Source organism: Leptonychotes weddellii, chromosome 7 (genome assembly GCF_054177405.1).
Source record: "Leptonychotes weddellii isolate Sample4059 chromosome 7, ASM5417740v2, whole genome shotgun sequence".
NCBI lineage: Eukaryota > Metazoa > Chordata > Mammalia > Carnivora > Phocidae > Leptonychotes > Leptonychotes weddellii.
The window spans coordinates 56,065,335-56,085,749 of record NC_138375.1 but is presented as its reverse complement, the minus strand read 5'-3'; the positions used below and the strand labels follow the sequence as shown (position 1 = coordinate 56,085,749).

Sequence of the window (20,415 nt, the reverse complement as noted above, 5' to 3'; positions counted from 1 at the left end):
GGCGGAGATTTTCGTATTCTAATGAGGGGAAGGTCACTGTCCGTCACTCCCTGGGTCCCTTGGTGGTCCGGCCGCACAGGTGTGAGTCGGGGTGAGCTCCAGCTCGTCTGGGTGGTCTGGGCCGCTGGAGCTCTTTGTGCTGGCTGTCATCATTGCTGATGTTTCGGTTCCCATCACGGGAGGCTGTGTCCCCCGTGTCTTTTGCCGGAGGGAAGAGATAAGCTGGAAAGAAGAGCCTAAGGAAAAAGGAGGGACAAAGGTGGGCGTGGGCAAGCAGCTGAGCAGTAGAGGTCAGGTCTTGGGGTCTAGCTGGTGAAGGTAGCTTGCCTCTTCTACCAGGGCTTCTCCACCTTGGCACTGTTGACGTTTGGGTGGGAATCCTTTGTGGGAGGGGTTGTCCCACGCATGATAGGACGTTCGCAGTATCCTTAGCTTCTATTCATTAGAAGTATCCCCAGTTCCGGTACTTCCTCCCCCTCTGTCCCCTAGTTGCAACAGCCAAAAATGTCTCCAGGCATTGCCACATGTCCCCTGGGGGGCAAAATTGCTCCAGCTGAGCACCACTGCCTCGTGGAAGTGAACTGGCTCAATTTGGTTTGGCAAACAGTATTAATTCACGTCTGTGTGTCAAGTCCCAGAGTATATGATGAAAGACTCAAGCCTTGCAGCCTGATGGACCGGGGTCCGAATCCTGGCTGTCCCACTTAGCGGCTGTGTGATCTCAGGCGAGTGGCTGGTCTCTGAGCCTGTTTCCTCCTGTGTAGGGTGGGGCTGAGACGAGGAGTCGCTGCCCAGGAAGGGCACAGCATTTGGCTCCTAGGAGGTGCTCGATGTGGCCAGCGGCCTCCCCTGCTGCTGGGTGCCCGGGGTGGGGGGAGAAAGAGGGGGTTCTGCTGGGTTGAGTGAGCTGTTGCAGGACAGAGGCAGGGCTCCTGGGAAAAGGGGAAGGCTGCCACCAGGCAGGCAGGTGGAGTGGTGATGGCAAGCTGGAGAGCAGCCTGGCCCAGGAGAGAGGCCATATAGTGAGGCCTGAGGTTGCCAGTCGGTGGCCCTGGAGGCTCGTGTGGCCTGTGGCCTGATTTGTGTGGCTCCCACGGTGGCTGAACCAAATTTGAAGTTCTGGCCAGCATTATGAAATCATATTTCACATAAAAGCCCCCTTCCCTCTGGCTACCACCAGTGTATTCTCTGTATTTAGGAGTCTGTTTTTGGTTGGTTGTTTGTTTTGTTTTCTAGATTCCACATATAAATGAAATCATATGGCATTTGTCTTTCTCTGACTGACTTCACTTAGCATGATACCCGTTAGGCCCATCCATGTTGTCTCAAACGGCCTTTTTTATGACTGACTAATAGTAATACATTACACCGCATCTTCTTTATCCATTCATCCATTAGTGGACACATGAGTTGCTTCCATATTTTGGCAATTGTAAATAACGTTGCAGTAACCATAGGGGTGCAGAGGTGTTTTTGAATGAGTGTTTCGCTTTCTTTGGGTAAAAATACCTAGTATTGGAAATACTGGGTTGTATGGTATCTCTATTTTTTAAAAAAAATATTTATTTAGAGAGAGTGTGTGCATGCGTGCGCGCAGGGTAAGGGGGGACAGGGCAGAGGAAGACCGAGAGAGAGAACCTCAAACAGACTCCCTGCTGAGCGTGGAGCCCATTGTGGGGCTCGATCTCACAACCCTGAGATCATGACCTGAGCCGAAATCAAGAGTGGGACGCTTAATGGACAGCGCCACTCAGGCTCCCCCGGTATCTCTGTTTTTAATTGCTTGAGGAACCTCCATACTCTTCTCCACAGTGGCTGCAGTGGTTTACATTCCCACCAGCAGTGCACGAGGCTTCTCTTTTCTCCACATCCTCACCAATACTTGTAGATTCTTGTGTATTTGATATAAGAGATTCTGACAGGTGTGAGGTGATTATCTCTTTATGGTTTTGATTTGCATCTCCCTGATGATGAGTGTCGATGAGCATCTTTTCATGAGTCTGTTGGCCACCTGTTTAATAGTATATTTTATTTAATCTAATATATCCAAAGTATCATTTGCAGCATTCAATAATCAATATAGAGTAAAAAAGTTACTTACTGATTTGTTTTTTAAAAAAAAAAATTATTTTTAAGTAATCTCTACACCCAACGTGGGGCTCGAACTCACAACCCTGAGATCAGGAGTTGCACACTCTACCGACAGTGTAGCCAGATGCCCCGAAAGAGATTTTTAATACTCTTATTCCATACTAGGTCTTTGAAATGGGTTTGTGTTTCGTGTTTACAGCACATCTCAGTCTGGACTAGCCATGTTCTAGGTGCCCAGTGGCGACATGTGGCCGTTAAACTGCACAGTGTGGATCCGGCCTCTGATGTTGACTCCCACCTTGTGTCCTCCTCTTGGCCCCTTCTATACATTTCAGTTGCCTCCTTGAGTCCAGGTGGTCAGTGGGTTTGGGAGCTGGGCTTGGCTGGAGGGGCTGGCCAGGGCAGGGCCAGATCAAGAATACTATTTGGGGCCAGGTCAAGAAGGCCTTGAATGCCAAGCTGAGGAACTTGGTTGTGATGCTTTTGAGCTCAGCTAATGTGCTGCTTGCCCTGAGTCCCTAGGGCCTGACCGGGTCAGCCTTGTGCAGTGTTAGAGAGGAGCTCTTTTTTTTTTCTTTTTTTTTAAGATTTTATTTATTTATTTGACAGATACATAACGAGAGAGGGAACACAAGCAGGGGGAGTGGGAGAGGGAGAAGCAGGCTCCCCGCAGAGCAGGGAGCCCGATGCGGGACTCGATCCCAGGACCCTGGGATCATGACCCGAGCTGAAGGCAGTCGCTTAACCAGCTGAGCCACCCAGGCGCCCCTAGAGAGGAGCTCTTTTTGGAGGGTCACCAGAGTAGGGGAGTTAGGGGATGCCAGAGCCAGGTTTCCTGGCTGCCCAAGGCTGGGGTGGCCACCGATGAGTGAAGGCTGGGACAGAGTGGCCACACCCTGGTGGCTCCAGCAGGTGGGGGTAGGAGGGAAGGCCAGCACTGTGGTCGGGGCCCCGGTCAGAGCCCAGGGAGAGGAAGTAACTGATGGAAGGCAACCAGCCCAAGAACGAGATGTACATGGAGGGGAGGCAGGAAGATTCTAGAGAGCAAGGGCTGGTCATGAGGAGGAGGCAAGAAAGCAGAGAGGGTGAGGAGGGAAGGGAAGCTCATGATTGCCGGGGATCAGAGCTGGCACAGGAACTTGGATGAGCTTCTGGAGTTTCTGGAGTTAAAGCCTGGCTCTCTACCTCTTGTGGGTTGTAGGATCCTGAGAAAAGTACTTAAGCGTGCCTCTGTGTCTTCAGCTGCAAAGTGGCGCTGGGAATGAGACTACCTCATGGGGGGGTTGGAGGGTGAAATAACCCATGGAAACCACTTGGCTCAGGACCTCAGAAAAGCTCAAATAAGTGTTAGCCATTAGAATGATTAACTGAGCACCTACTGTGTGCCAGGCACTGTGGGTTCCAAGGTGAACAAGGTAGGTGAGTGGGGAGTTGCTCTTCTTATCTGTTCATCATTTATGCTTCTGCTAGCCCCATGAAAGGCAGGGGTTAGCATCCTCACTCCACACCTGGTGAAGCAGAGGCCCACTGGTTGATTTGCTTAGGCTCACACGGATTTTCCATGGCCAGGTTGGACTTGACCCTGGATGTCTCTGGCTAGGAGCCTGTGCCTTTTCTCCTGGACAGTATGGAGGGAAAGACGAGGGGCGTGAGGAGAGGGCCCAGAGTCCCTTCAGTGTGGGGTCTCCCTGGGGCCTTCGTGTTTCTACACCCTCCTTCCTGGGCCTGCCTCAGCCTCAGCTGGGTCTGAGCCCCGAGATGGTGGCGGTGGCCTCTCACACAGAGGAAGTGGTGACGGGTGTAGGCAGGGCTCCGGCTCACAGAGGAAGTGGCAGGGGAAGTGGGCGAGCGTCAGGGTGGGGAAGCTGGGTGCTCCTGGCCTCCTCCTGGAGCGCTCTGGTGGGTGTGGGCCGGCTGGTGCCACAGCATCTTAACGCTCGCTCGGGGTGCTCCTGGGTGCTCTCCTTCCCCTTTCTCCCCACCCCTTCTCCCTCCCTCCACCGCACTCCCCTTCCTCTTCACTCATTCTTTTCCCTCTTCCCCTTTTCCCCTGTTTTCCCCTTTGCTACATTTTTTCCTTCCTTTCCCCATAGCTTGCTTATTTTGTTTTTTTTTTTAAAGATTTTATTTATTTATTTGAGAGAGAGAATGAGAGAGAGCACATGAGAGGGGGGAGGGTCAGAGGGAGAAGCAGACTCCCTGCCGAGCAGGGAGCCCGATGCGGGACTCGATCCAGGGACTCCAGGATCATGACCTGAGCTGAAGGCAGTCGCTTAACCAACTGAGCCACCCAGCGCCCGCTTATTTTGTTTTCTTACTAACAGGCGATACCAGAGCCAGAATTCAGTCCCTGATACTCAAGAGGTTTAACCACATGCTGGTGACTGAAGAGTTAAGTCTAGCCAGCCTCTGTCTGGAGGGTGGGGGGATGGAGCCACTGAGAGGAGTTGAAGGTATATCCCTTTTCTGTCTCAGGACCTTTGCACTCGCTGTTCTCTCTGCCTCCCACTCTCTTCCTACTACTCTGCGCAGCCAGGGCTCCTGCTCATCCTCTGGGTCTCAGTTCACATGTCACCTCTCAGAGAGGCCTGCCCTGACCACCCCTCCCTGACCAAGGTGACAGCTCTCTGCTGATTTCCTTCAGAGCTCCAGTCACAGACTAGATTTCTTTTGTGTGTCTCCTTGTTTATTTTCTTTCCTCTCTGGAAGATGTAAGGTCCCTGAAGGCAGGGAGATTTTTTTTGTGCCTAACATAGTAGATGCTCATGGCAGATGCTTAGTAAATTTTTGCTGAATGAGTGAACAATGAATGAGTAAATGCCAGCCCCCGCTTCCTCCCTCTGTGGGCAGGCCCAGCACTGTGACTGTGAGTGTAGGCATGGGGATCAGTGCTGAGCTTTCTCCTGGTTTCCCTGCCTACTTGCTCTGTGACCTTGGGAAAGTCACCTCACCTCTCTGAGCCTCAGTATCTTGAGCTGTAAACTGGAGGATCAAAATAGTGCTTCCCTGGGAGAACTTGTGAAGATTGAGTCACGGCCAGTCCTTCACACAGTGCTCAGAATGGAGGGAGAAGGGAAGGTGGCTGCCGTCAGCATGCTGAGGATTCTTGAGGCTGATGGACCAGACTGGCTTCCTGAGGATTGACGGGCAGACTCCCTGGACCACCTCCCCTTGTTTGTCATGCAGGAGGCTGCTTCTTGCGTAGGCGCTGGTGTGATGGGTTCCTGGAGGTCAGCCTAAAGCTTATTTCTCTCTTGCCTGCCGTGTTATGACGATGAACACGATTCAGTGATAAAGAGGCTCCGGCTTCACAGTCTCAGCTCCGTGCCCGTGGCCAGTCGGTTGGGGGTGGCTGAGGCCACCCCGCTTGGTGGAAGAGCAACATTCACGCCCTGAAGGGCGCGCCTGACTTTGCCCTCCTTCCTGGAAAGCTCCAGCCTGTTTTGTCTGGGAGCCCAGGCCCAATTCTTGGCCTCGGAGGCTGTTGCCACCATCAAAGCTGGCTCTGTCACCCTGAGGCAATGACCCCGTCAGAGCTGGCCCGCTTCCCTGTTTGGCCTTGAGTCTTTCTACCTTTGTTGTGCGTCTTGGTGGGCTCTGGTGCCCCAGCTCTTTTTCAAGCCTCCTTCCTCCAGTGCCCTCCAGCCCAGCCCACTCTGAGGTGACGGGAAACCTCCTGCTGCTTCTGTGGGCCAAGGAGGGGGACTGGGGGCTGCGTTAGTGAGGAGGCAGAGCCAGCTGGGTGCCGAGCCTCTGCTCCGTTTGCACGCCGTCCGCTGAGGCCGGCAAGGTGATCCCCAGAAGACCTGTGGAGCACCCCACGCCTCCCGCCCGAGCCCCGCCTCTGAGGCCCCTGACGTGGTGGTGCCCTTCACCTCGCAAGGCCCAGCTCGGCCACTGTCTGTACTATGTGACTTGGGGCAAGTGACGTTGCCTCAGTTTCCTTTTCTGCAGAAATGGGCATGGTACCAGCTCTCTCACAAGTGTGACGTGCTTCTTGTCCTGTGCCGTGGGATACTGGCAGGAGGGACTCCCCAGTGCTAGCAGCAGTTATCTCTGGGATTGTAGGTGGCTTTTTTTTTTAATTGAAGTATAATTAATGTGCAGTGTCGTGTGAGTTTCAGCTGTGGCACATGATGACTCAGCAGTTCTCTGTCTTTATACCTGCAGGCTTATGAGGCCAGTCCCCGGGGACACACAGCCAGGGGCCAGCAGGACTGCCCTGAGCACAGCTCCTCACGTTTTGGGTCTAGTGCTAGCCAGGGCACGGGGGCGGGCTGCCCGCCTGTGCGACCCCGAGGCCTGCGGTGGCCCAGCCACTTGGGGAGCCGTCTGGCATCCGGAATCAAGTCTCGGGCCTTTGGGTGCAGCACCCTGGGTTGGGGCGGGTGGCCTCACAGCATGTCCCGTCTGTGCTGGCCCTGCCAGTCGCTGAACAGTCGGTAGCTCTGGGAGGCGAGGCTGTGGAAGAGTGTTCTGTGATCCGGAGGGCTGTTTGTGACGCCATATGGTTAAATGGCATGACAGTCACTGCAGACAATGCAGAAGCATACTGTTCAGCGAAATGACCGATCAGTGTGCACAGTTGAACCCCACTTTTATAGAGTGGGGAAGCATATACTTGCGGAGAATAAGGAGCAAATGTTTGTGGGATGCTCCCTGTGGCCCAGCTCTGTTCTAAGTAAGCGTCTTTCACGCATTAACTCACCGAATGCTCACAACAGCCTGGGAGGCAGGAACTAAGAACATCTTTATTGGACGAAAGGCGGAAAGTGAGGGACAGAGCGGTCACGTAAGTCCCCTGGGGTCACCCAGCTGGGAAGTGTTAAGGTGGGTACGGCCCCCACCACGGCACCCTGGAGGTGCTCCAGAATGCGTCAGGTGCACCACGTGATGATTCAGGAATCCTGGGTGATGCTCCGGGCTCACCCCAAGTATAGTCCCCATCTGTCACCGAACAACATTGTTACAGTGTTATTGACTGTATTGTATTGTTATCTCCATGACTTACGTATTTTATAACTGGAAGTTTATACCTCTTTTTTTTTTTTTAAGATGTTTTTTATTTGACAGAGAGCATAAGCAGGGAGGAGGGGCAGGCAGAGGGAGAAGCAGGCTCCCCAGGAGCAAGGAGCCTGACACGGGACTCGATCCCAGGACCCCGAGATCATGACCTGAGCTGAAGGCAGACTAAGCCACCCAGGTGCCCCAAGTTTGTACCTCTTAATCCCCTTTATTTCAAATCCCCCCCCCCCCCGCCCGCCTCTGGCAACCACCAGTCCTCTGTATTTAAGAGTCTGTTTGTTTGTTTGTTCATTTGTTTGTTTTTTAGATTCCACATATAACTGAAATCACAGGGTATTTGTCTTCCTGTTTCCTTTGTTTCACTTAGCATAATACCTTCTAGGTCCGCTCAAGGGATTATGGGTGCTTTGTCTTCTTTGTAATATTATATTTAGAAGATGCTCTTTAATGAGTGTGTGTTGATTTTTAAAATAATAAAAAACAGCACAAAAAGTGCTGGGTTTTTTTTTTTTTTAGATTTTATTTATTTATTTGACAGACAGATAGAGAGAGAGAACAAGTAGGCAGAGAGGCAGGCAGAGGGAGAGGGAGAAGCAGGCTCCCTGCCGAGCAGGGAGCCCGATGCGGGGCTCGATCCCAGGACCCTGGGCTTATGACCTGAGCCGAAGGCAGCTGCTTAACCAATTGAGCCACCCAGGCACCCCAAAAAGTGCTGTTGATTGAAAACATGGAGCAGTTTTCACCTCTGAGGTTTGGAACTGCCTGGAAAGTGGGGCTGGTAAGAGAGCACACGTCCCCCAAGGTTGTGGTGAAGATGGAGTGAGGAGGTAAGCCCTGCACGGTGTGTGCAGGAAGGTGGGTCCCGGAAGACGTGCTGGCTAGAGCTCCTTCCTTCTTCTCTCCCTCCTCTCGGCTCTTGACCCCAGGCTGCCCTCCTGCCGTGACTCAGCACCCATTCCTCTCTGGGCCCTCCTCCAGTGAGAGGGAGCTTGGGAGAGGTGGGAGCAGTGGCCCTGTATCACCTTCTCACCTCCTTTATCAGCAGTAGGTGGGGTTGGATCCCCATCACTCTTGAAGAGCTGAGATCTGAAGGCTCCCACATCCCTGGCCAAGTTGGACAGGTTGCCTGGGTTTTCGGTCAAGCCGTGGCGTGGTATCTTTGAGGCCAATCCTGTTGGGTTTTGGTTTTTTTATTTGCTAGCCCAGAAGGATTTGGAGGCTCAGCATTTCCCTGCTGTGCCGGGATGGCTCGCCAGGCTTCCCTTCCCCGAGGGAGAGGGTATTAAATGGCTGGCTTTGGAAGCTGTGCCCCTCCTCTGCTTTGCGCCTCACAATCTTTGCCATCCTTAAGTGTCTCTTGTTCTGAAACTTGGCTGTCTCATTTGTCGTGAGCTGAAACTTGGCCCAGTGATTATTGATAGGGAAGTGGTTTCTCTCCACTTGGCAGGACTCACTAGCTGCATATATCCTGCCCAGTCAAAGGCTTTGGCTTCTCCGAGCTAGAGAGGAGACTGCGTTCAAAACCAGAGACCAGCTAGAGATTCAGGAATATAAATATATTGAGGAGAAAATGGACTTCTTGTCACTTTCCTTTCTGTCCTTATGTGGAGGGCATCATTTCTTTCTGTTTGCACACAGATACGAACACCAGTTCATCCATCCATTATTTTAAAATACTTAGTGTATCCTGTGGCTGAACATAATAATAGTAGATAATTTTGGTGAACAAGGTAAACATGCTCTGAGGCTTTTGAAAATCAAAAACTCACAGTCCTAAGCGAGGACTGTAACAGCCAGTAGTTGACCGATTAACCCACGGTGGCTTCTAAACTTTCTCCTGTGTCTCTGGAATTGTCCACCTGGCTATCAGAAAACGACAGCCTGGTTCCTTGCTTTCCTGAAGGGCACTTAGCTGGTAAGGCGTAGAGTCGGAATTTGAACCTAGGTCCTGTGCTGTTTCCATTCTACAAATCACTTGGTGGAAATTTGCCCATTTCTAGGTTGGACAAGGTGGGGACATGGGTGAGATGCAGTAGGTTAGGTACCTGTGGAAATAACTCTTGGCTCTAGTATTGAGGGAAGGAGAGAGTCTGGTGTCCGTAGAAGTCAACAACAAGGTAGGCTCAAGTGCCTTTTGGGAAAAAAGAAGACTTAATGATTGTTTACTGCCTAGTCCTACTTTTCATTCCTTTATTCCTCTCTCAGATCTACCTATTCTCCCATCTGCCCATTCATGCTCCTGCTCGCTCACTCTCCCATCTGTCCATCCTCCCACACACCCATCCTTTCATACCCCCCTCCCTTCCATTCATCCATCCACCTGTTCATCCATCCACCCACTCTCCCTCCCATTCATCCCCCCATCCATCCAGCTACTCCCTCCGCCCTCCCATTCATCCACCCACTGCTCATGTGCCTGCCCACCCACCCATTCTCCCATCTTCCTATTTACCCCCGCTCCCATGTTCCTCTTTATCCACTGGCTGTTTTGGGCTGGGCTCGATGGGGCAGACTAAAATGAATCGGACATGGACTTAGCCTTTCAGAGCTCACAGCCAAGTTAGAGAGAGAATCTTTGAACACAAATGACTGGGGAACCAGGAGGTCTGTGGAGAAAGGCCTGATAAGGTGTGAAATAGTAGTCGGGGAGCTGGGGTTCCCAGAGCATTTCACGGAACAGGCTGTGGTTGAGTTAGACTTTGTGGGATAAGCACAGTATGGGGAAGGCGCTCCAGGTGGAGGAAAGAGCAGAAGGAAAGGCGTGAAAGGAGGAAAGGAAGCAGGAGGGCACTGGCCGTAGCAGGGGGGTGTGTATGGGGGTGGTGGTGGTGGTGGAATCCTGGAAAGTAGACGGGGCAGGTCACCAGGGCCCCTCGTGCCAGGCCAGGGTGTCCAAGCTTTGGGTCAGGCAGCAGGGAGCCATTGACATTTGCCCAAAGAGGGTTTCTGGCTGAAGGCTGTGAGGGCAGAGCTGGGGAAGGAGGCCTGGCACACCCGGAGACTGGGTGGGAGCCCCTGGAGATGTTTCCTCTAGGGGGCTTCTGAGGGGAAAGCTGGGCCTGCGTCAAGTCCTGACGGCACTTCCTAGCTGGGTGACCTGGGACAGGGGCCTTCCTTTTCTCTTAACAGGAGCGGGCAGCAGTACTTCTGCATACCTCGTGGACCCATGCTGGATTCCGGTGGGGTGATGCTTATCCGGCCTCCAGAGACCGTACAGGAGGCCTAGGCAGGCCGCCGTCTTCCTGAGGCCCACAAGACCCAAGCCTCTGGAGGGCTAGGCTGTGGTGCTCAGGCTCCGCTCCTCAGCTGACTCATGCCTGCCAGCCCGGGGCATGGGTGGAAGTCCGAACCCAAGGCCACCTTGGCTGCCTATCCTGGCTCTGTGTCTGCTGCCCTCAGAACACCCTGCCTGCCTTTATGTTGGGCCCTTCCCCTGCACGTAGCCGGTCCTGCTGTGACCTTCCAGGCCTAGATTTCCTCCCTCGGTAATAGAGTCGAAGCCTTTCCTGTGATGAGTAACAGACCTCACCGTGCAGAGAAAATGTTTTCGGGCAGGGACTCCACAGCTGTACACTGTAGGACACAGACCAAGCCCCTCCTCGGTTCCAGCGGCCTGAACCGTATTTGACACAGCCATCCGGAGTCAAGAGGATGGGGAAAATAGAAAGCTTTAGCCTTGTCTACTCCATTCTTTGGCTCTGACCCACGCGCCCAGGCTGCTCATCCGACAGGCCGGCTGGGAGCCTTCCCTCACGCCTGCTGCCCAGTTAGGTTGCTAGGAGACCTCACTAGCGAATGATCACCACCTGAGCTGCTTCTGCCCGCTCTTTGCACTTCCTTCGTTTCTTCCTAGAAAAAGAAATACATGTTTCTGAGGCTGGGTCTGGAACATGGAAGTGAGTTTTAGATGCCCCCTCACCTTTGTGAGAAAGTATTTTCTGCCAGGTGCAGCCTTATGTGCAAAGCTGCCTACTAGAACTTTCTGCAGTGATGGGAATAGTCTGTTTTCTGCTCTGTTCAGCGTGGCAGCCACGTGTGGCTCGTAGCCACCATATTGGATGGACGAGGGTGCCCATCCCTGGATATATTCAAGACAAGGTCAAGATAAAGTGGTCACTTCTGGGCACCATCCCCAGTCTGTCCTTGCTGGGACCCCTGTGGATAATTGTCAGATGTCATTGAGTGAAATTAATTTTCATAAACCACTTGTATTCCTTATGCCCTGTTTTCAGGTCCTCCTCATTTGTAGATGCCCAGAATTTCCCCAAAGTTCTGGCTTAGCTACAACTTTATTATCCTGCCTTGTTGACTGACTATTATGGCTTAATTATTTCCTCTCATTACTGTGTTGTCCTCTTATTTATCATTTTAAAGGTCTGCTTAATACCTCACTAAGTTAACTATTGTCTTACTGTTGAACATTTAGCTTATTTGCATTTTTTTGCCATCTTTATGGACTACTGTGAACATGACCCTAGTACCTTTTTTTTTTTTTTTGATTTTATTTATTTATTCATGAGAGACAGGGCGGGAGAGAGAGAGAGAGAGAGAGAGAGAGGCAGAAGCAGGCTCCCTGCTGAGCAGGGAGCCCGATGCGGGACTCGATCCCAGGACCCTGGGATCATGACCTGAGCCGAAAGCAGACGCTTAACCATCTGAGCCACCCAGGCGCCCGATCCTAGTACCTTTCTTTTGTTGTTGTTATTTGAATAACTTCCTGGCCTTAAATTCTTAGGAATGAGGGTTAATAGGCTTTAAAAACCTATTGCAGTTGTTGTCTTTAGAAGATGGAATCTGTTTTTGTCAGTAATGAGCATACCCATTTACCACCTGTTTTGTTGCCAACTGGAGGTTCCCATTATTCCTTGTTTCTGGTAATTTAATAAATACGCATCTCTACTTTTTTGGAGGAAAATTCTTCCGGCAGAAGAATCCCCTGGTTTCTGTTGCCTGTGGCCCCTTAGTAACCATGTTTTCTACTTGGGTCTTTGTGTCCTGGATTATCAGTTAGGTCCTGTGAGAGGCCTCAGTGAAGGTCACTTGGTGGGTCTTGGTGACCCTTTTGAAGGTGGCCCTTATTACACGTGTGGTGTGGTAAGGTACCTCCATGGATGTGTGATCTCTGCTGGAATACCCCCAGAGATGGCAAACTTACTTACTCTTTGGTGGCAAATGACAGAAGTCCAGAAGGGAGTTTATTGGCTCATGTAACTGAAAAGTCTAAGGGCAGACCCCGTCTTCAGGAACAGCTGGCTCCAGGTGTCCACAGGCCTCATCATTTGCCCTTCTCCATTTGTGGGCCCTGTTTCCTTTGTCAGGGCTTCATCCCCAGGCAGGCTCTCTGCAGGATTGGCCACATGGGCTATGGATTCTCCAGCCTTTCATTCTACCAGTTTAGCAACTCCAGAGAAAGAAAAAAGCCGCTTTCCTGATAACTTAACCAAAAAACCAAAAAACCCCAAACTGACCCAGAACCACCCAGGTACAACCCTGTTGGCCTGCCTTGGGTCACTTGTGCAAGTGTGAACCACTGGCTATGGCTGAGAGGGCCAGGAATGAGTGGCTGGGCCTGGGCTGTGCCCTGGGACCCGGTGGGCTCAGTTGCTTATGAACCCCTGGCACCAAGAGGGAGAGCAGTTGCCAAAGGAAAGGAGAGTTGTGAATCTGCAAGGGGGATAAGGCAGCTGTCCCAGATCGGACCTTGGTCACTGCCTTCACTTTTGTGGACTCTGTTTCTTCCTCTGCAGGGGAGGTCGGGGAGATGGGGTGTGGGAGTGGTGGTTAATGTTCTTTCTGATCTGAGTTCTGTGATACCAGCTCTTTCCCTGGAGGAGGAGGGAGGGACACAGTGATCAGCCTGTGGCCAGGAGGGAAGGGGGTGGGTTGTCTCCACCAGCTGCTGCTTTGTGGTTGACTTTTAGGAAGCCCCCGGCCCCTGACTGGACTGGCCGGGGCCCCTTGGGTGGGGCAGGGCTCCCTGCTGGGAGAGTTGTCCCCACCTCCTCCAGGCTGGGCCCCGAGAGCTGCACAAGGGAAGATTGTTCCCACGGAGGTGCCCCGGCCAGTAAACACAAGTGGCCACTGTGTGTCTGCTCTCAAGGGGGTGGGCTGAGGCGTTAGTCACTGCCAGCCAGCAGTGGAGGGCTGGGTGGGGGCTCCCCCATCCTTTGCTGGACCCCTGCCTTGCTCAGCCAGTGGGAGAGACAGACGTCAGAGGCCACAGGAATCCACTTGTTCTTTATGTGACTCCTTGCCTGTCAACTCCCACAGGTGCCCCATCCACTTGGACCACCCTTAGCTTTCCAAGACCCACCCACTCTCCAAGATGCCCTCACGTCTGACCACGGAGGGAGCTTGGGCATCATTTCCTCACCCTTCTACGAGGGGGAAACTGAGGCCCACACGGCACCTTTGCAGAATTTGACCTCGAGCAAAGAGGTCAGCACATGGACGCTGAAGCCACATGGGCCTGAATTCAACTCCAGCCCTGTTATTTACCTGCTGTGTGTCCTCGAGCAAGTGACTTCACCTCTCTGAGCATCAGTTTTCTTATATATAAAATGAGGCTCTCAATAGTACCTCCCCAGTGTAAAAATTAATCCCAGGGATCAAACAGTGTCCTCTGTGCCCTCTCTAGGCCCTGTTGCTTCGGCTAGTTTCATTTTCAAGCTCTGCTTGCAGGCACATGTCCCAGCAGCTCCAGGCCTGGTGCCTCAGTGAAGGAGGCTCGGGCGAAGCGGGGTGTGGGGCAACCTCAGCCGCCTCAGCTACTGTTCCGAGCTTGCATCTCACTGGCTAACGTGATCCCATTATTCTCCCTGAGCCAGTCGTGTTCTGATTGACCAGGACGAGTCACACACCCACTTCTAGAAATGGAGGTGGATTCTGCTCCGTTGTATTTTGGGGACTGGGAATGTGGGCAGGTTAGCTCCACTGAAGAAAAATCAAGAAGGGTGAATTATGGGCAGTGATTCCTCCCACCAATGCTCCGTCTAGGCAGAAGCTGTCTCGTTCACTAGAAAAGTGTCTCACCTATAACGTGAGCTCAGTGAATAATGGTTGAATGAATGAATAGGGAGGGAAGAGGCGGATTCCTGGCAGTCTAGTGTAGTGAAGAGAACACTGGCCTGGGGGTCAGGAGACCACAACAGCTCACAATCTTGGGTGGGTCCTGATACCCCTTTGAGCCTTAGTCTGCTAATCTGGGAAGTGGGCATGATGGCTAACACCTGCCTTAATGGCTTATGGGTAGATTAAATTTTGGTACTTTTGGTACCTGACAGCTGCCAAGCATGTTGTTCCTACGTGGTCTTCCTTTATCTTTAGCAATGGTAGATGGAGCAGGGAACCCTGGGTACTCGCCAAGAGGGGCTGGTTGGGAAGAGATTTTGGAATTTAGGCTCTTTGAGCAAGACAGGCTTGCATTTGGATCTGCTTTTACCCCTTACTTGCTGTGTGACCTGAGGCAAATCACCGTGCCTCTCGAAATCTCAGTTTTCTCATCTGTAATTTGGGACTACTAATACTTGTCTCCAAGGGTTGGATGGAGGATGAAGTGAGAAATTCCATTTAAGGCCTGTCCTGGCACACGGTGAGTGCTCAGGCAATGTTAGCTGTGTTTATCATCAGCTATTATTATTCCGTCCTCTGACATCGGAGTGAGCAGATTGCTGCCTCAACCAGGCTTTTAAAGAATTTAATTTTGGCCAAGTCACTTTAGATGCCATGACTGTTGCCAACTAATCCCTTTCTGGCAGGCTCTGGTCTCTGTAATCTGAGCGAGGTGCTGGGCAGCGGGTGTCCCTCCGTATTGACACTGGCGCCCAGCTGGAGGCCCAGCCCCGTGGTCAATGCTGCCTTTCAGGGTGATGGGCAAGGCAAGTTTTGTGCACTCATGGAAACAGTCCCTGCCTGGGCCTCCCCCACTTCGGGGAGAAAATACTCTTTTCAGGAAACCCAGGAAGAGATGACATGCAGCCTCCTTTTACCACCTCTCAGGAGTGAAAGGTGAATGATTGCGGGGTGGGGGGGGGCGGCTTATGCCCACTCAGCTCTCCCCCATGCTGCTCTGGCTGGGGGTCAGGAGAGCATGGTCAAGGTGGTTGCTGTGCTCACCCGGCCGTAGCTCTGGCCATCCCCCTGAGCTCTCCTTTTGCAGGCCTCACCTCCTCTTCTGGGTTTGGAGAGAAGGAGCGTGAGTGTTGTGCAATGTGTAAGGGTACTTTGATAGTCCTCTCATGGGACACTTGAAAATCAGCATTACCAGAAATGAAAGGGCGGGTACACAATCAGGTGAGAGAGAGAGAGCACGAGAGCACAAGCACCCAGTGGCTGAATTCATGAATTTCTCAGGTGTTCTCAACAAGCTGTCAAGTTTAGGAGGAGTTTAGGGGAGAGACCCCCACTCAGGTAGGGCGAGTGAGCCGGTGAGTTCCAGCACCAGGACTGACCTTGGGGAATGACCCCACATGAAATTCCCTCCCCTGCACCGGGCTCCTGGGCCACATGTGGAAGGGACCATGCGGAGGAAGGGTGAGCCTGCCAAAGAGTGCAGACTTGGGAGCCTGGGTCCAGACCAGCCCTGTCTCCCGTGTTGCAGGGGACTCTACTTCAGTCTCCTCATCTGTGCATGAGATAGTAATAGCACCAACATCGTAGGGTGGTTGAGGAGATAAGTGAGTTAGCACATGTTGAAGTGTAGTCCAGTGACCTTGATCACTGGGAGACCATCGTTGTCACTGTGTGGGGGCCTGGGGACTTTGCAGCTGAGTTAACAGAAACAGTTACCTAAACAGAATAAATTTACAAATGAATATAAAAATTGCCTACTGGCATCACTCCCTTCTGGAAGGTTCCCTGGCACGGGTCGACACCCCCTCTCGGTTCCCCTCCCCCCATAACATGCAGTCTAGTCACTGGCGGTAGAGGACCTTGAGGCCAGGGGCAGCGTTGCTGTGTCTCTGCGTGACCGACTGAGTCACCCAGGTGCCCCTGCTCAGTCTCTGCATGGAGGGTGCCCTGTGCAGGGCTGGCCTGGGAGTGCTCGTAGGTGTCTGTCGTCATCCGGTCTTAGAGGCTTCTGAGTTCTGGGGATGATAGGGAGACTGTTTGGTAGTGGAAAGTGCACAGAGTCTTGGAAGTGAGAGGACCCAGATTCGAATTCTGGTGCCACTACCCTAGGTCCAGCCATGTCCCCCCTCTAAGCCTGTAGAATGGGGACACTGAGCTGCTGGGTGCTGTCGTGTCATGTGAGGCGATACGAATGCCCGTTGTCCTTCCTGGGGCGCTAGGCGTGTGGGAGCAGCTGGGCCATCACCGTTTGCAGTGGGTCGGGTTGCAGAGCTGTTCTCTGAGGTGAATGGCGTGTGACGCTGTCCTCAGGAAGGCACCACAGTGGAGACCGACCGGGCTGCTCGTGGGCTCCAGGGCAGCTCGTTCCCCCCATGCTTTCCCACAGATCGCGATTCAGAGGCTCCAGACCCCAGTGGCTTGCTTTTCGGGCTCGTGTTGTAGGCAAGTGTGCTCCCTTGTGCACACAGTGAGGGAGTGCTCCCCGCGGCAGCCCCATGGCTCACGGGCCGCCTGAGGGCGTGTGGGTTCTGCTCCCTTCTCCTGGACGCCGGCTCCTCGTGCCTGCAGTCGCTTGTACCACTTACGTGGTCATTTCTCTCTTGCTCTCACTTCTTAAAATTGTGGTGAAATATGCATAACATAGAACTGACCATTTTTCGCCATTTCTAAGTGTACAATTTAGCGGCCTTAAGTACATTCACAATGTCCAGCCTTCCCCACTGCCCGTGTCCAGAACTTTTTCATTCTCCCAAACAGAAACTCTGTCCCCATTAAACACTATCTGTCCATCCCCTCTAGTGGCTTCTGTTAGACCTTCTGTCTCTGAATTTCACTCCTGTAGGGATCTCACATAAGTGGGGGCATATGATATTTGTTCTTTTGTGACTGGCTTTTTTTCACTTAGCAAAGGGTCATCCATATTGTAGCAGGTGTCAGAATTTCCTCCCCTTTTTTTTTTTTTTTTAAAGATTTTATTTTATTAGAAAGAGAGGGAGAAGCAGCTCGTCACGGGGTTCAATCCCAGGACCCTGGGATCATGACCTGAGCTGAAGGCAGACGCTTAACCGACTGAGCCACCCAGGCGCCCCTGCATTTCCTTCCCTTTTAAGGCTGAATAATATTCCATTGAACGCGTGTACCCCTTTTCGTTTCTCCATCCTCCTGCAGATGGACGTTTGGCTTGTTCGCACCTTTTGGCTTTTGTGGATAGTGCTGCTGTGAACGTGGGTGGACAGATACCTGCTCAGATCCCTGTGTTCAGTTCTTTTGCATTTATCCCCCATAGTGAAACTGCCGGGCTGTGGGAATTCTATGTTTAACCTTTTAAGAAACCCCCAAACTCTTGTCCCTGGTGAGTACACCATTCTACCTTCCCACCAGCCATGCACAAAGGTTCCAATTTTTCCACATTCTCACCAACGCTTATTTTTCATTTTTATTTATTTTTTATTTTTCAAAAGATTTTATATATTTATTTGACAGAGAGAGAGTGAGCACGAGAGAGTACAAGTGGGGAGTGGCAGGGAGAGGGAGAAGCAGGGCGCCTGATGTGGGGCTCAATCCCAGGACCCTGACCGAGATCACAACCCGAGTCCAAGTCAGTGCCCAACTGACTGAGCCACCCAGGTGCCCCCAGTTTTCCATTTTTTATATAAAAAGTGTCATACCGGGGTGCCTGGGTGGCTCAGTCAGTTAAGCCTCTGCCTTCGGCTCTGGTCCTGATTCCAGGGTCCTGGGATCGAGTCCCATGATGGGCTCCCTGCTCAGTGGGGAGCCTGCTTCTATTTCTCCTGCCCCCCGCCCCCGCTTGTGCTCTCTCTCTGTCAAATAAATAAAATCTTTAAAAACAAAGAGTGTCGTACCACTTTATTGTTCAGTGACTTGGATCTCTTACTGAACAACAGTCTTTCCATGTTGGTATTTGTAGAGCTAAGCCATTCTTGTGTTTTTCCTTATCTCATAGTATGGGTGTGCTGTACTTTAAAAAATACGGTTATTATGAAATGCCAAACGTTGTTTCTCATGCGTGCCCCCTGCACTGACATCCTGAGCAGCACTGGCCATTGTTAAGAACAGCGGATCTCCTGGTCCGGCCTCACTGTCCCATGAGGACCCCCGGGCTCTGCCGGCCCACTCCTGTGGGCCTCTCTCCTCGCTGGCTTCCTGGGCTCCGTTTCCTGCCAGGCAGTCCTCGTTGACCTTCTTTGTCTCCACTTTGCAGGCCAAGAACAAGGAGACAGGTGCTTTGGCTGCCGCCAAGGTAATTGAGACCAAGAGTGAGGAGGAGCTTGAGGACTACACAGTGGAGATCGACATCCTGGCCACCTGTGACCACCCCTACATCGTGAAGCTCCTGGGAGCCTACTACTATGACGGGAAGCTGTGGGTAAGGGCCGCCTACTGCCCCCTCTGGGTCCTTGTGGCCTGGCAGGCTGAGCTAGCCTGGTTCAGAGGTCCCCAGCTCTTTCTCAGTGTCTGCTTTGAGGGCAAGGGCTGGGGTGAGAAGAAAGTGAAGCAGGGGGGCTCGAGGTCCCCCATCCTTCCCTTTCTGCAGAGCCTCCCCGCTTTTGGGGGTGGGGACACTGGTTTAGAGCAGGAAGGAAGTGTACAGTTCTACTGCCAGGCCTCAGATCCCAGCTCTGCCACTCACAAGTTGGAGAACCCTGGGCAAGTTCTTAAGCTCTCTGCCTCAGTTTTTCCAGCTGTAAGATGGGAGTAATAATGGTGCCTAGCTCATATGGTTATTACAGGGATTAAAGAAATTAATTCATGATCAGTGTTTAGAAGTGTACCTGGCAGGTGTGAGAGTTCAGTGACTGTGGCTCTTTTATTATTTGTAATAGTGGCATCATTATTGGCCGTAGCTTCTGCATGGGGATTCTTTTCAATGGTGGCGCTAAAGAAGGGGGCCCCTTAGCAGCCCCCATTCTCCGTCAGCAGCCTTAGCGTGATGTGCACATTGCAGATGCATCTTCAAGCCCACCTTCCAAACCCAGCATCACCCCCAGCTTCTCTAGAGTAATTCCGCAGCGCCCCCGGTTTGCACAGGGTGTGTCCACCCTGCACAATGCTTGTCCAGTGGATGCTCGTCTAGTATGAATGCCTCTCAGTTTATAAAACCCAGACTTCCTAGAACATATGTGTCTCTTCAGACTATTTTTCGGCAAGTGTTTTATATGTCAAGCAACATTTTTATGTCCCCAAAACTCAGTACAACATTTGTCACAAAATCACATGCAGGACAAGTGTCACGTGAATTATAGATGCAGTTGGGAGACTGTCAGAACCACGTGTAGATGTTTTGCAGAGGGAGCCGAGGGCCGGCAGTCCTGGGCGTCCCTGGTGGTGCTGGAGCTGGGAGAGCCGGCCCAGGTCCATGTTGCTTGCACACAGCAAGGTTAAGCATGATTTGGTGGTCAGCAGGGGGGGTGTTGTAACATTTGACCCCTTATCATGGTAGTTTATTATGTGCAGAGAGAGTATTACTATGCTTTAGTTACATTTTAGGAAATTAATGGGAAGTTAGGAGTTGACAAGTAGTGCTTTATGATTTTTCCCATTTAAAATAAGGGGAGGGCGCCTGGGTGGCTCAGATGGTTAAGCCTCTGCCTTCGGCTCAGGTTATGATACCAGAGTCTGGGGACTGAGCCCCACATCGGCTCCCTGCTCAGTGGAGACCTGCTTCTCCCTCTCCCGCTCCCCCTGCTCATGCTCTCTCTCTCTCTCTCTATCTCTCTGCTTAAATGAATTTAAAAAAAAAAATCTTTAAGGGGAAATAGGTTCCAGGTTGGCTTTATTTTTTACTTTTGCACAGGATGCCTGATTTTTAGGAGCAGACTATTGATGCTTGATGGGGAAATCTGTGTTTCGTTTGTGAAAAGAATCCTGCTATTTAAGAAAACCAAAGGAGAGTTGAGAAACCACCGTCAGAGTTGATCCTCTCATTTCCCAGAGGTGAAGGAAGCCGGTATCTGAGGGGAGCAGGCATGTGGGCGCCCCCCGGCCCCACCCAGAGCTCTCTGTCTGCTGACCCTGCCTCCCCTTCCAGTCCTGCACAGAAGCCAACTCTCCTTTGCCTCTCTGAGAATCTCCTTGGGGAGCCTCCTGGATGTCACTGAGGGGATAAAACCACCCCCTGACTGCCAGCTGCAGATTCCAAAACCCTTCCTCATCTACTGTCTCCAGGTGCTTCAGGAGGTGGTGAGCAGGACGGGGACCCAGGCACAG

The 20,415-nt window shown here is 52.1% G+C and overlaps 1 protein-coding gene across 1 annotated transcript in view; it reads left to right on the top strand.

The window, feature by feature from the left end:
- Positions 1 to 20,415, top strand: part of STK10 (serine/threonine kinase 10) — a 111,552-nt gene that overhangs the window by 6,657 nt on the left and 84,480 nt on the right. The window contains exon 2 of the mRNA XM_081825807.1: positions 18,410 to 18,574. Within this exon, the coding sequence (XP_081681933.1) occupies positions 18,410 to 18,574 (165 nt within the window). The remainder of the gene's footprint in view (positions 1 to 18,409; positions 18,575 to 20,415) is intronic.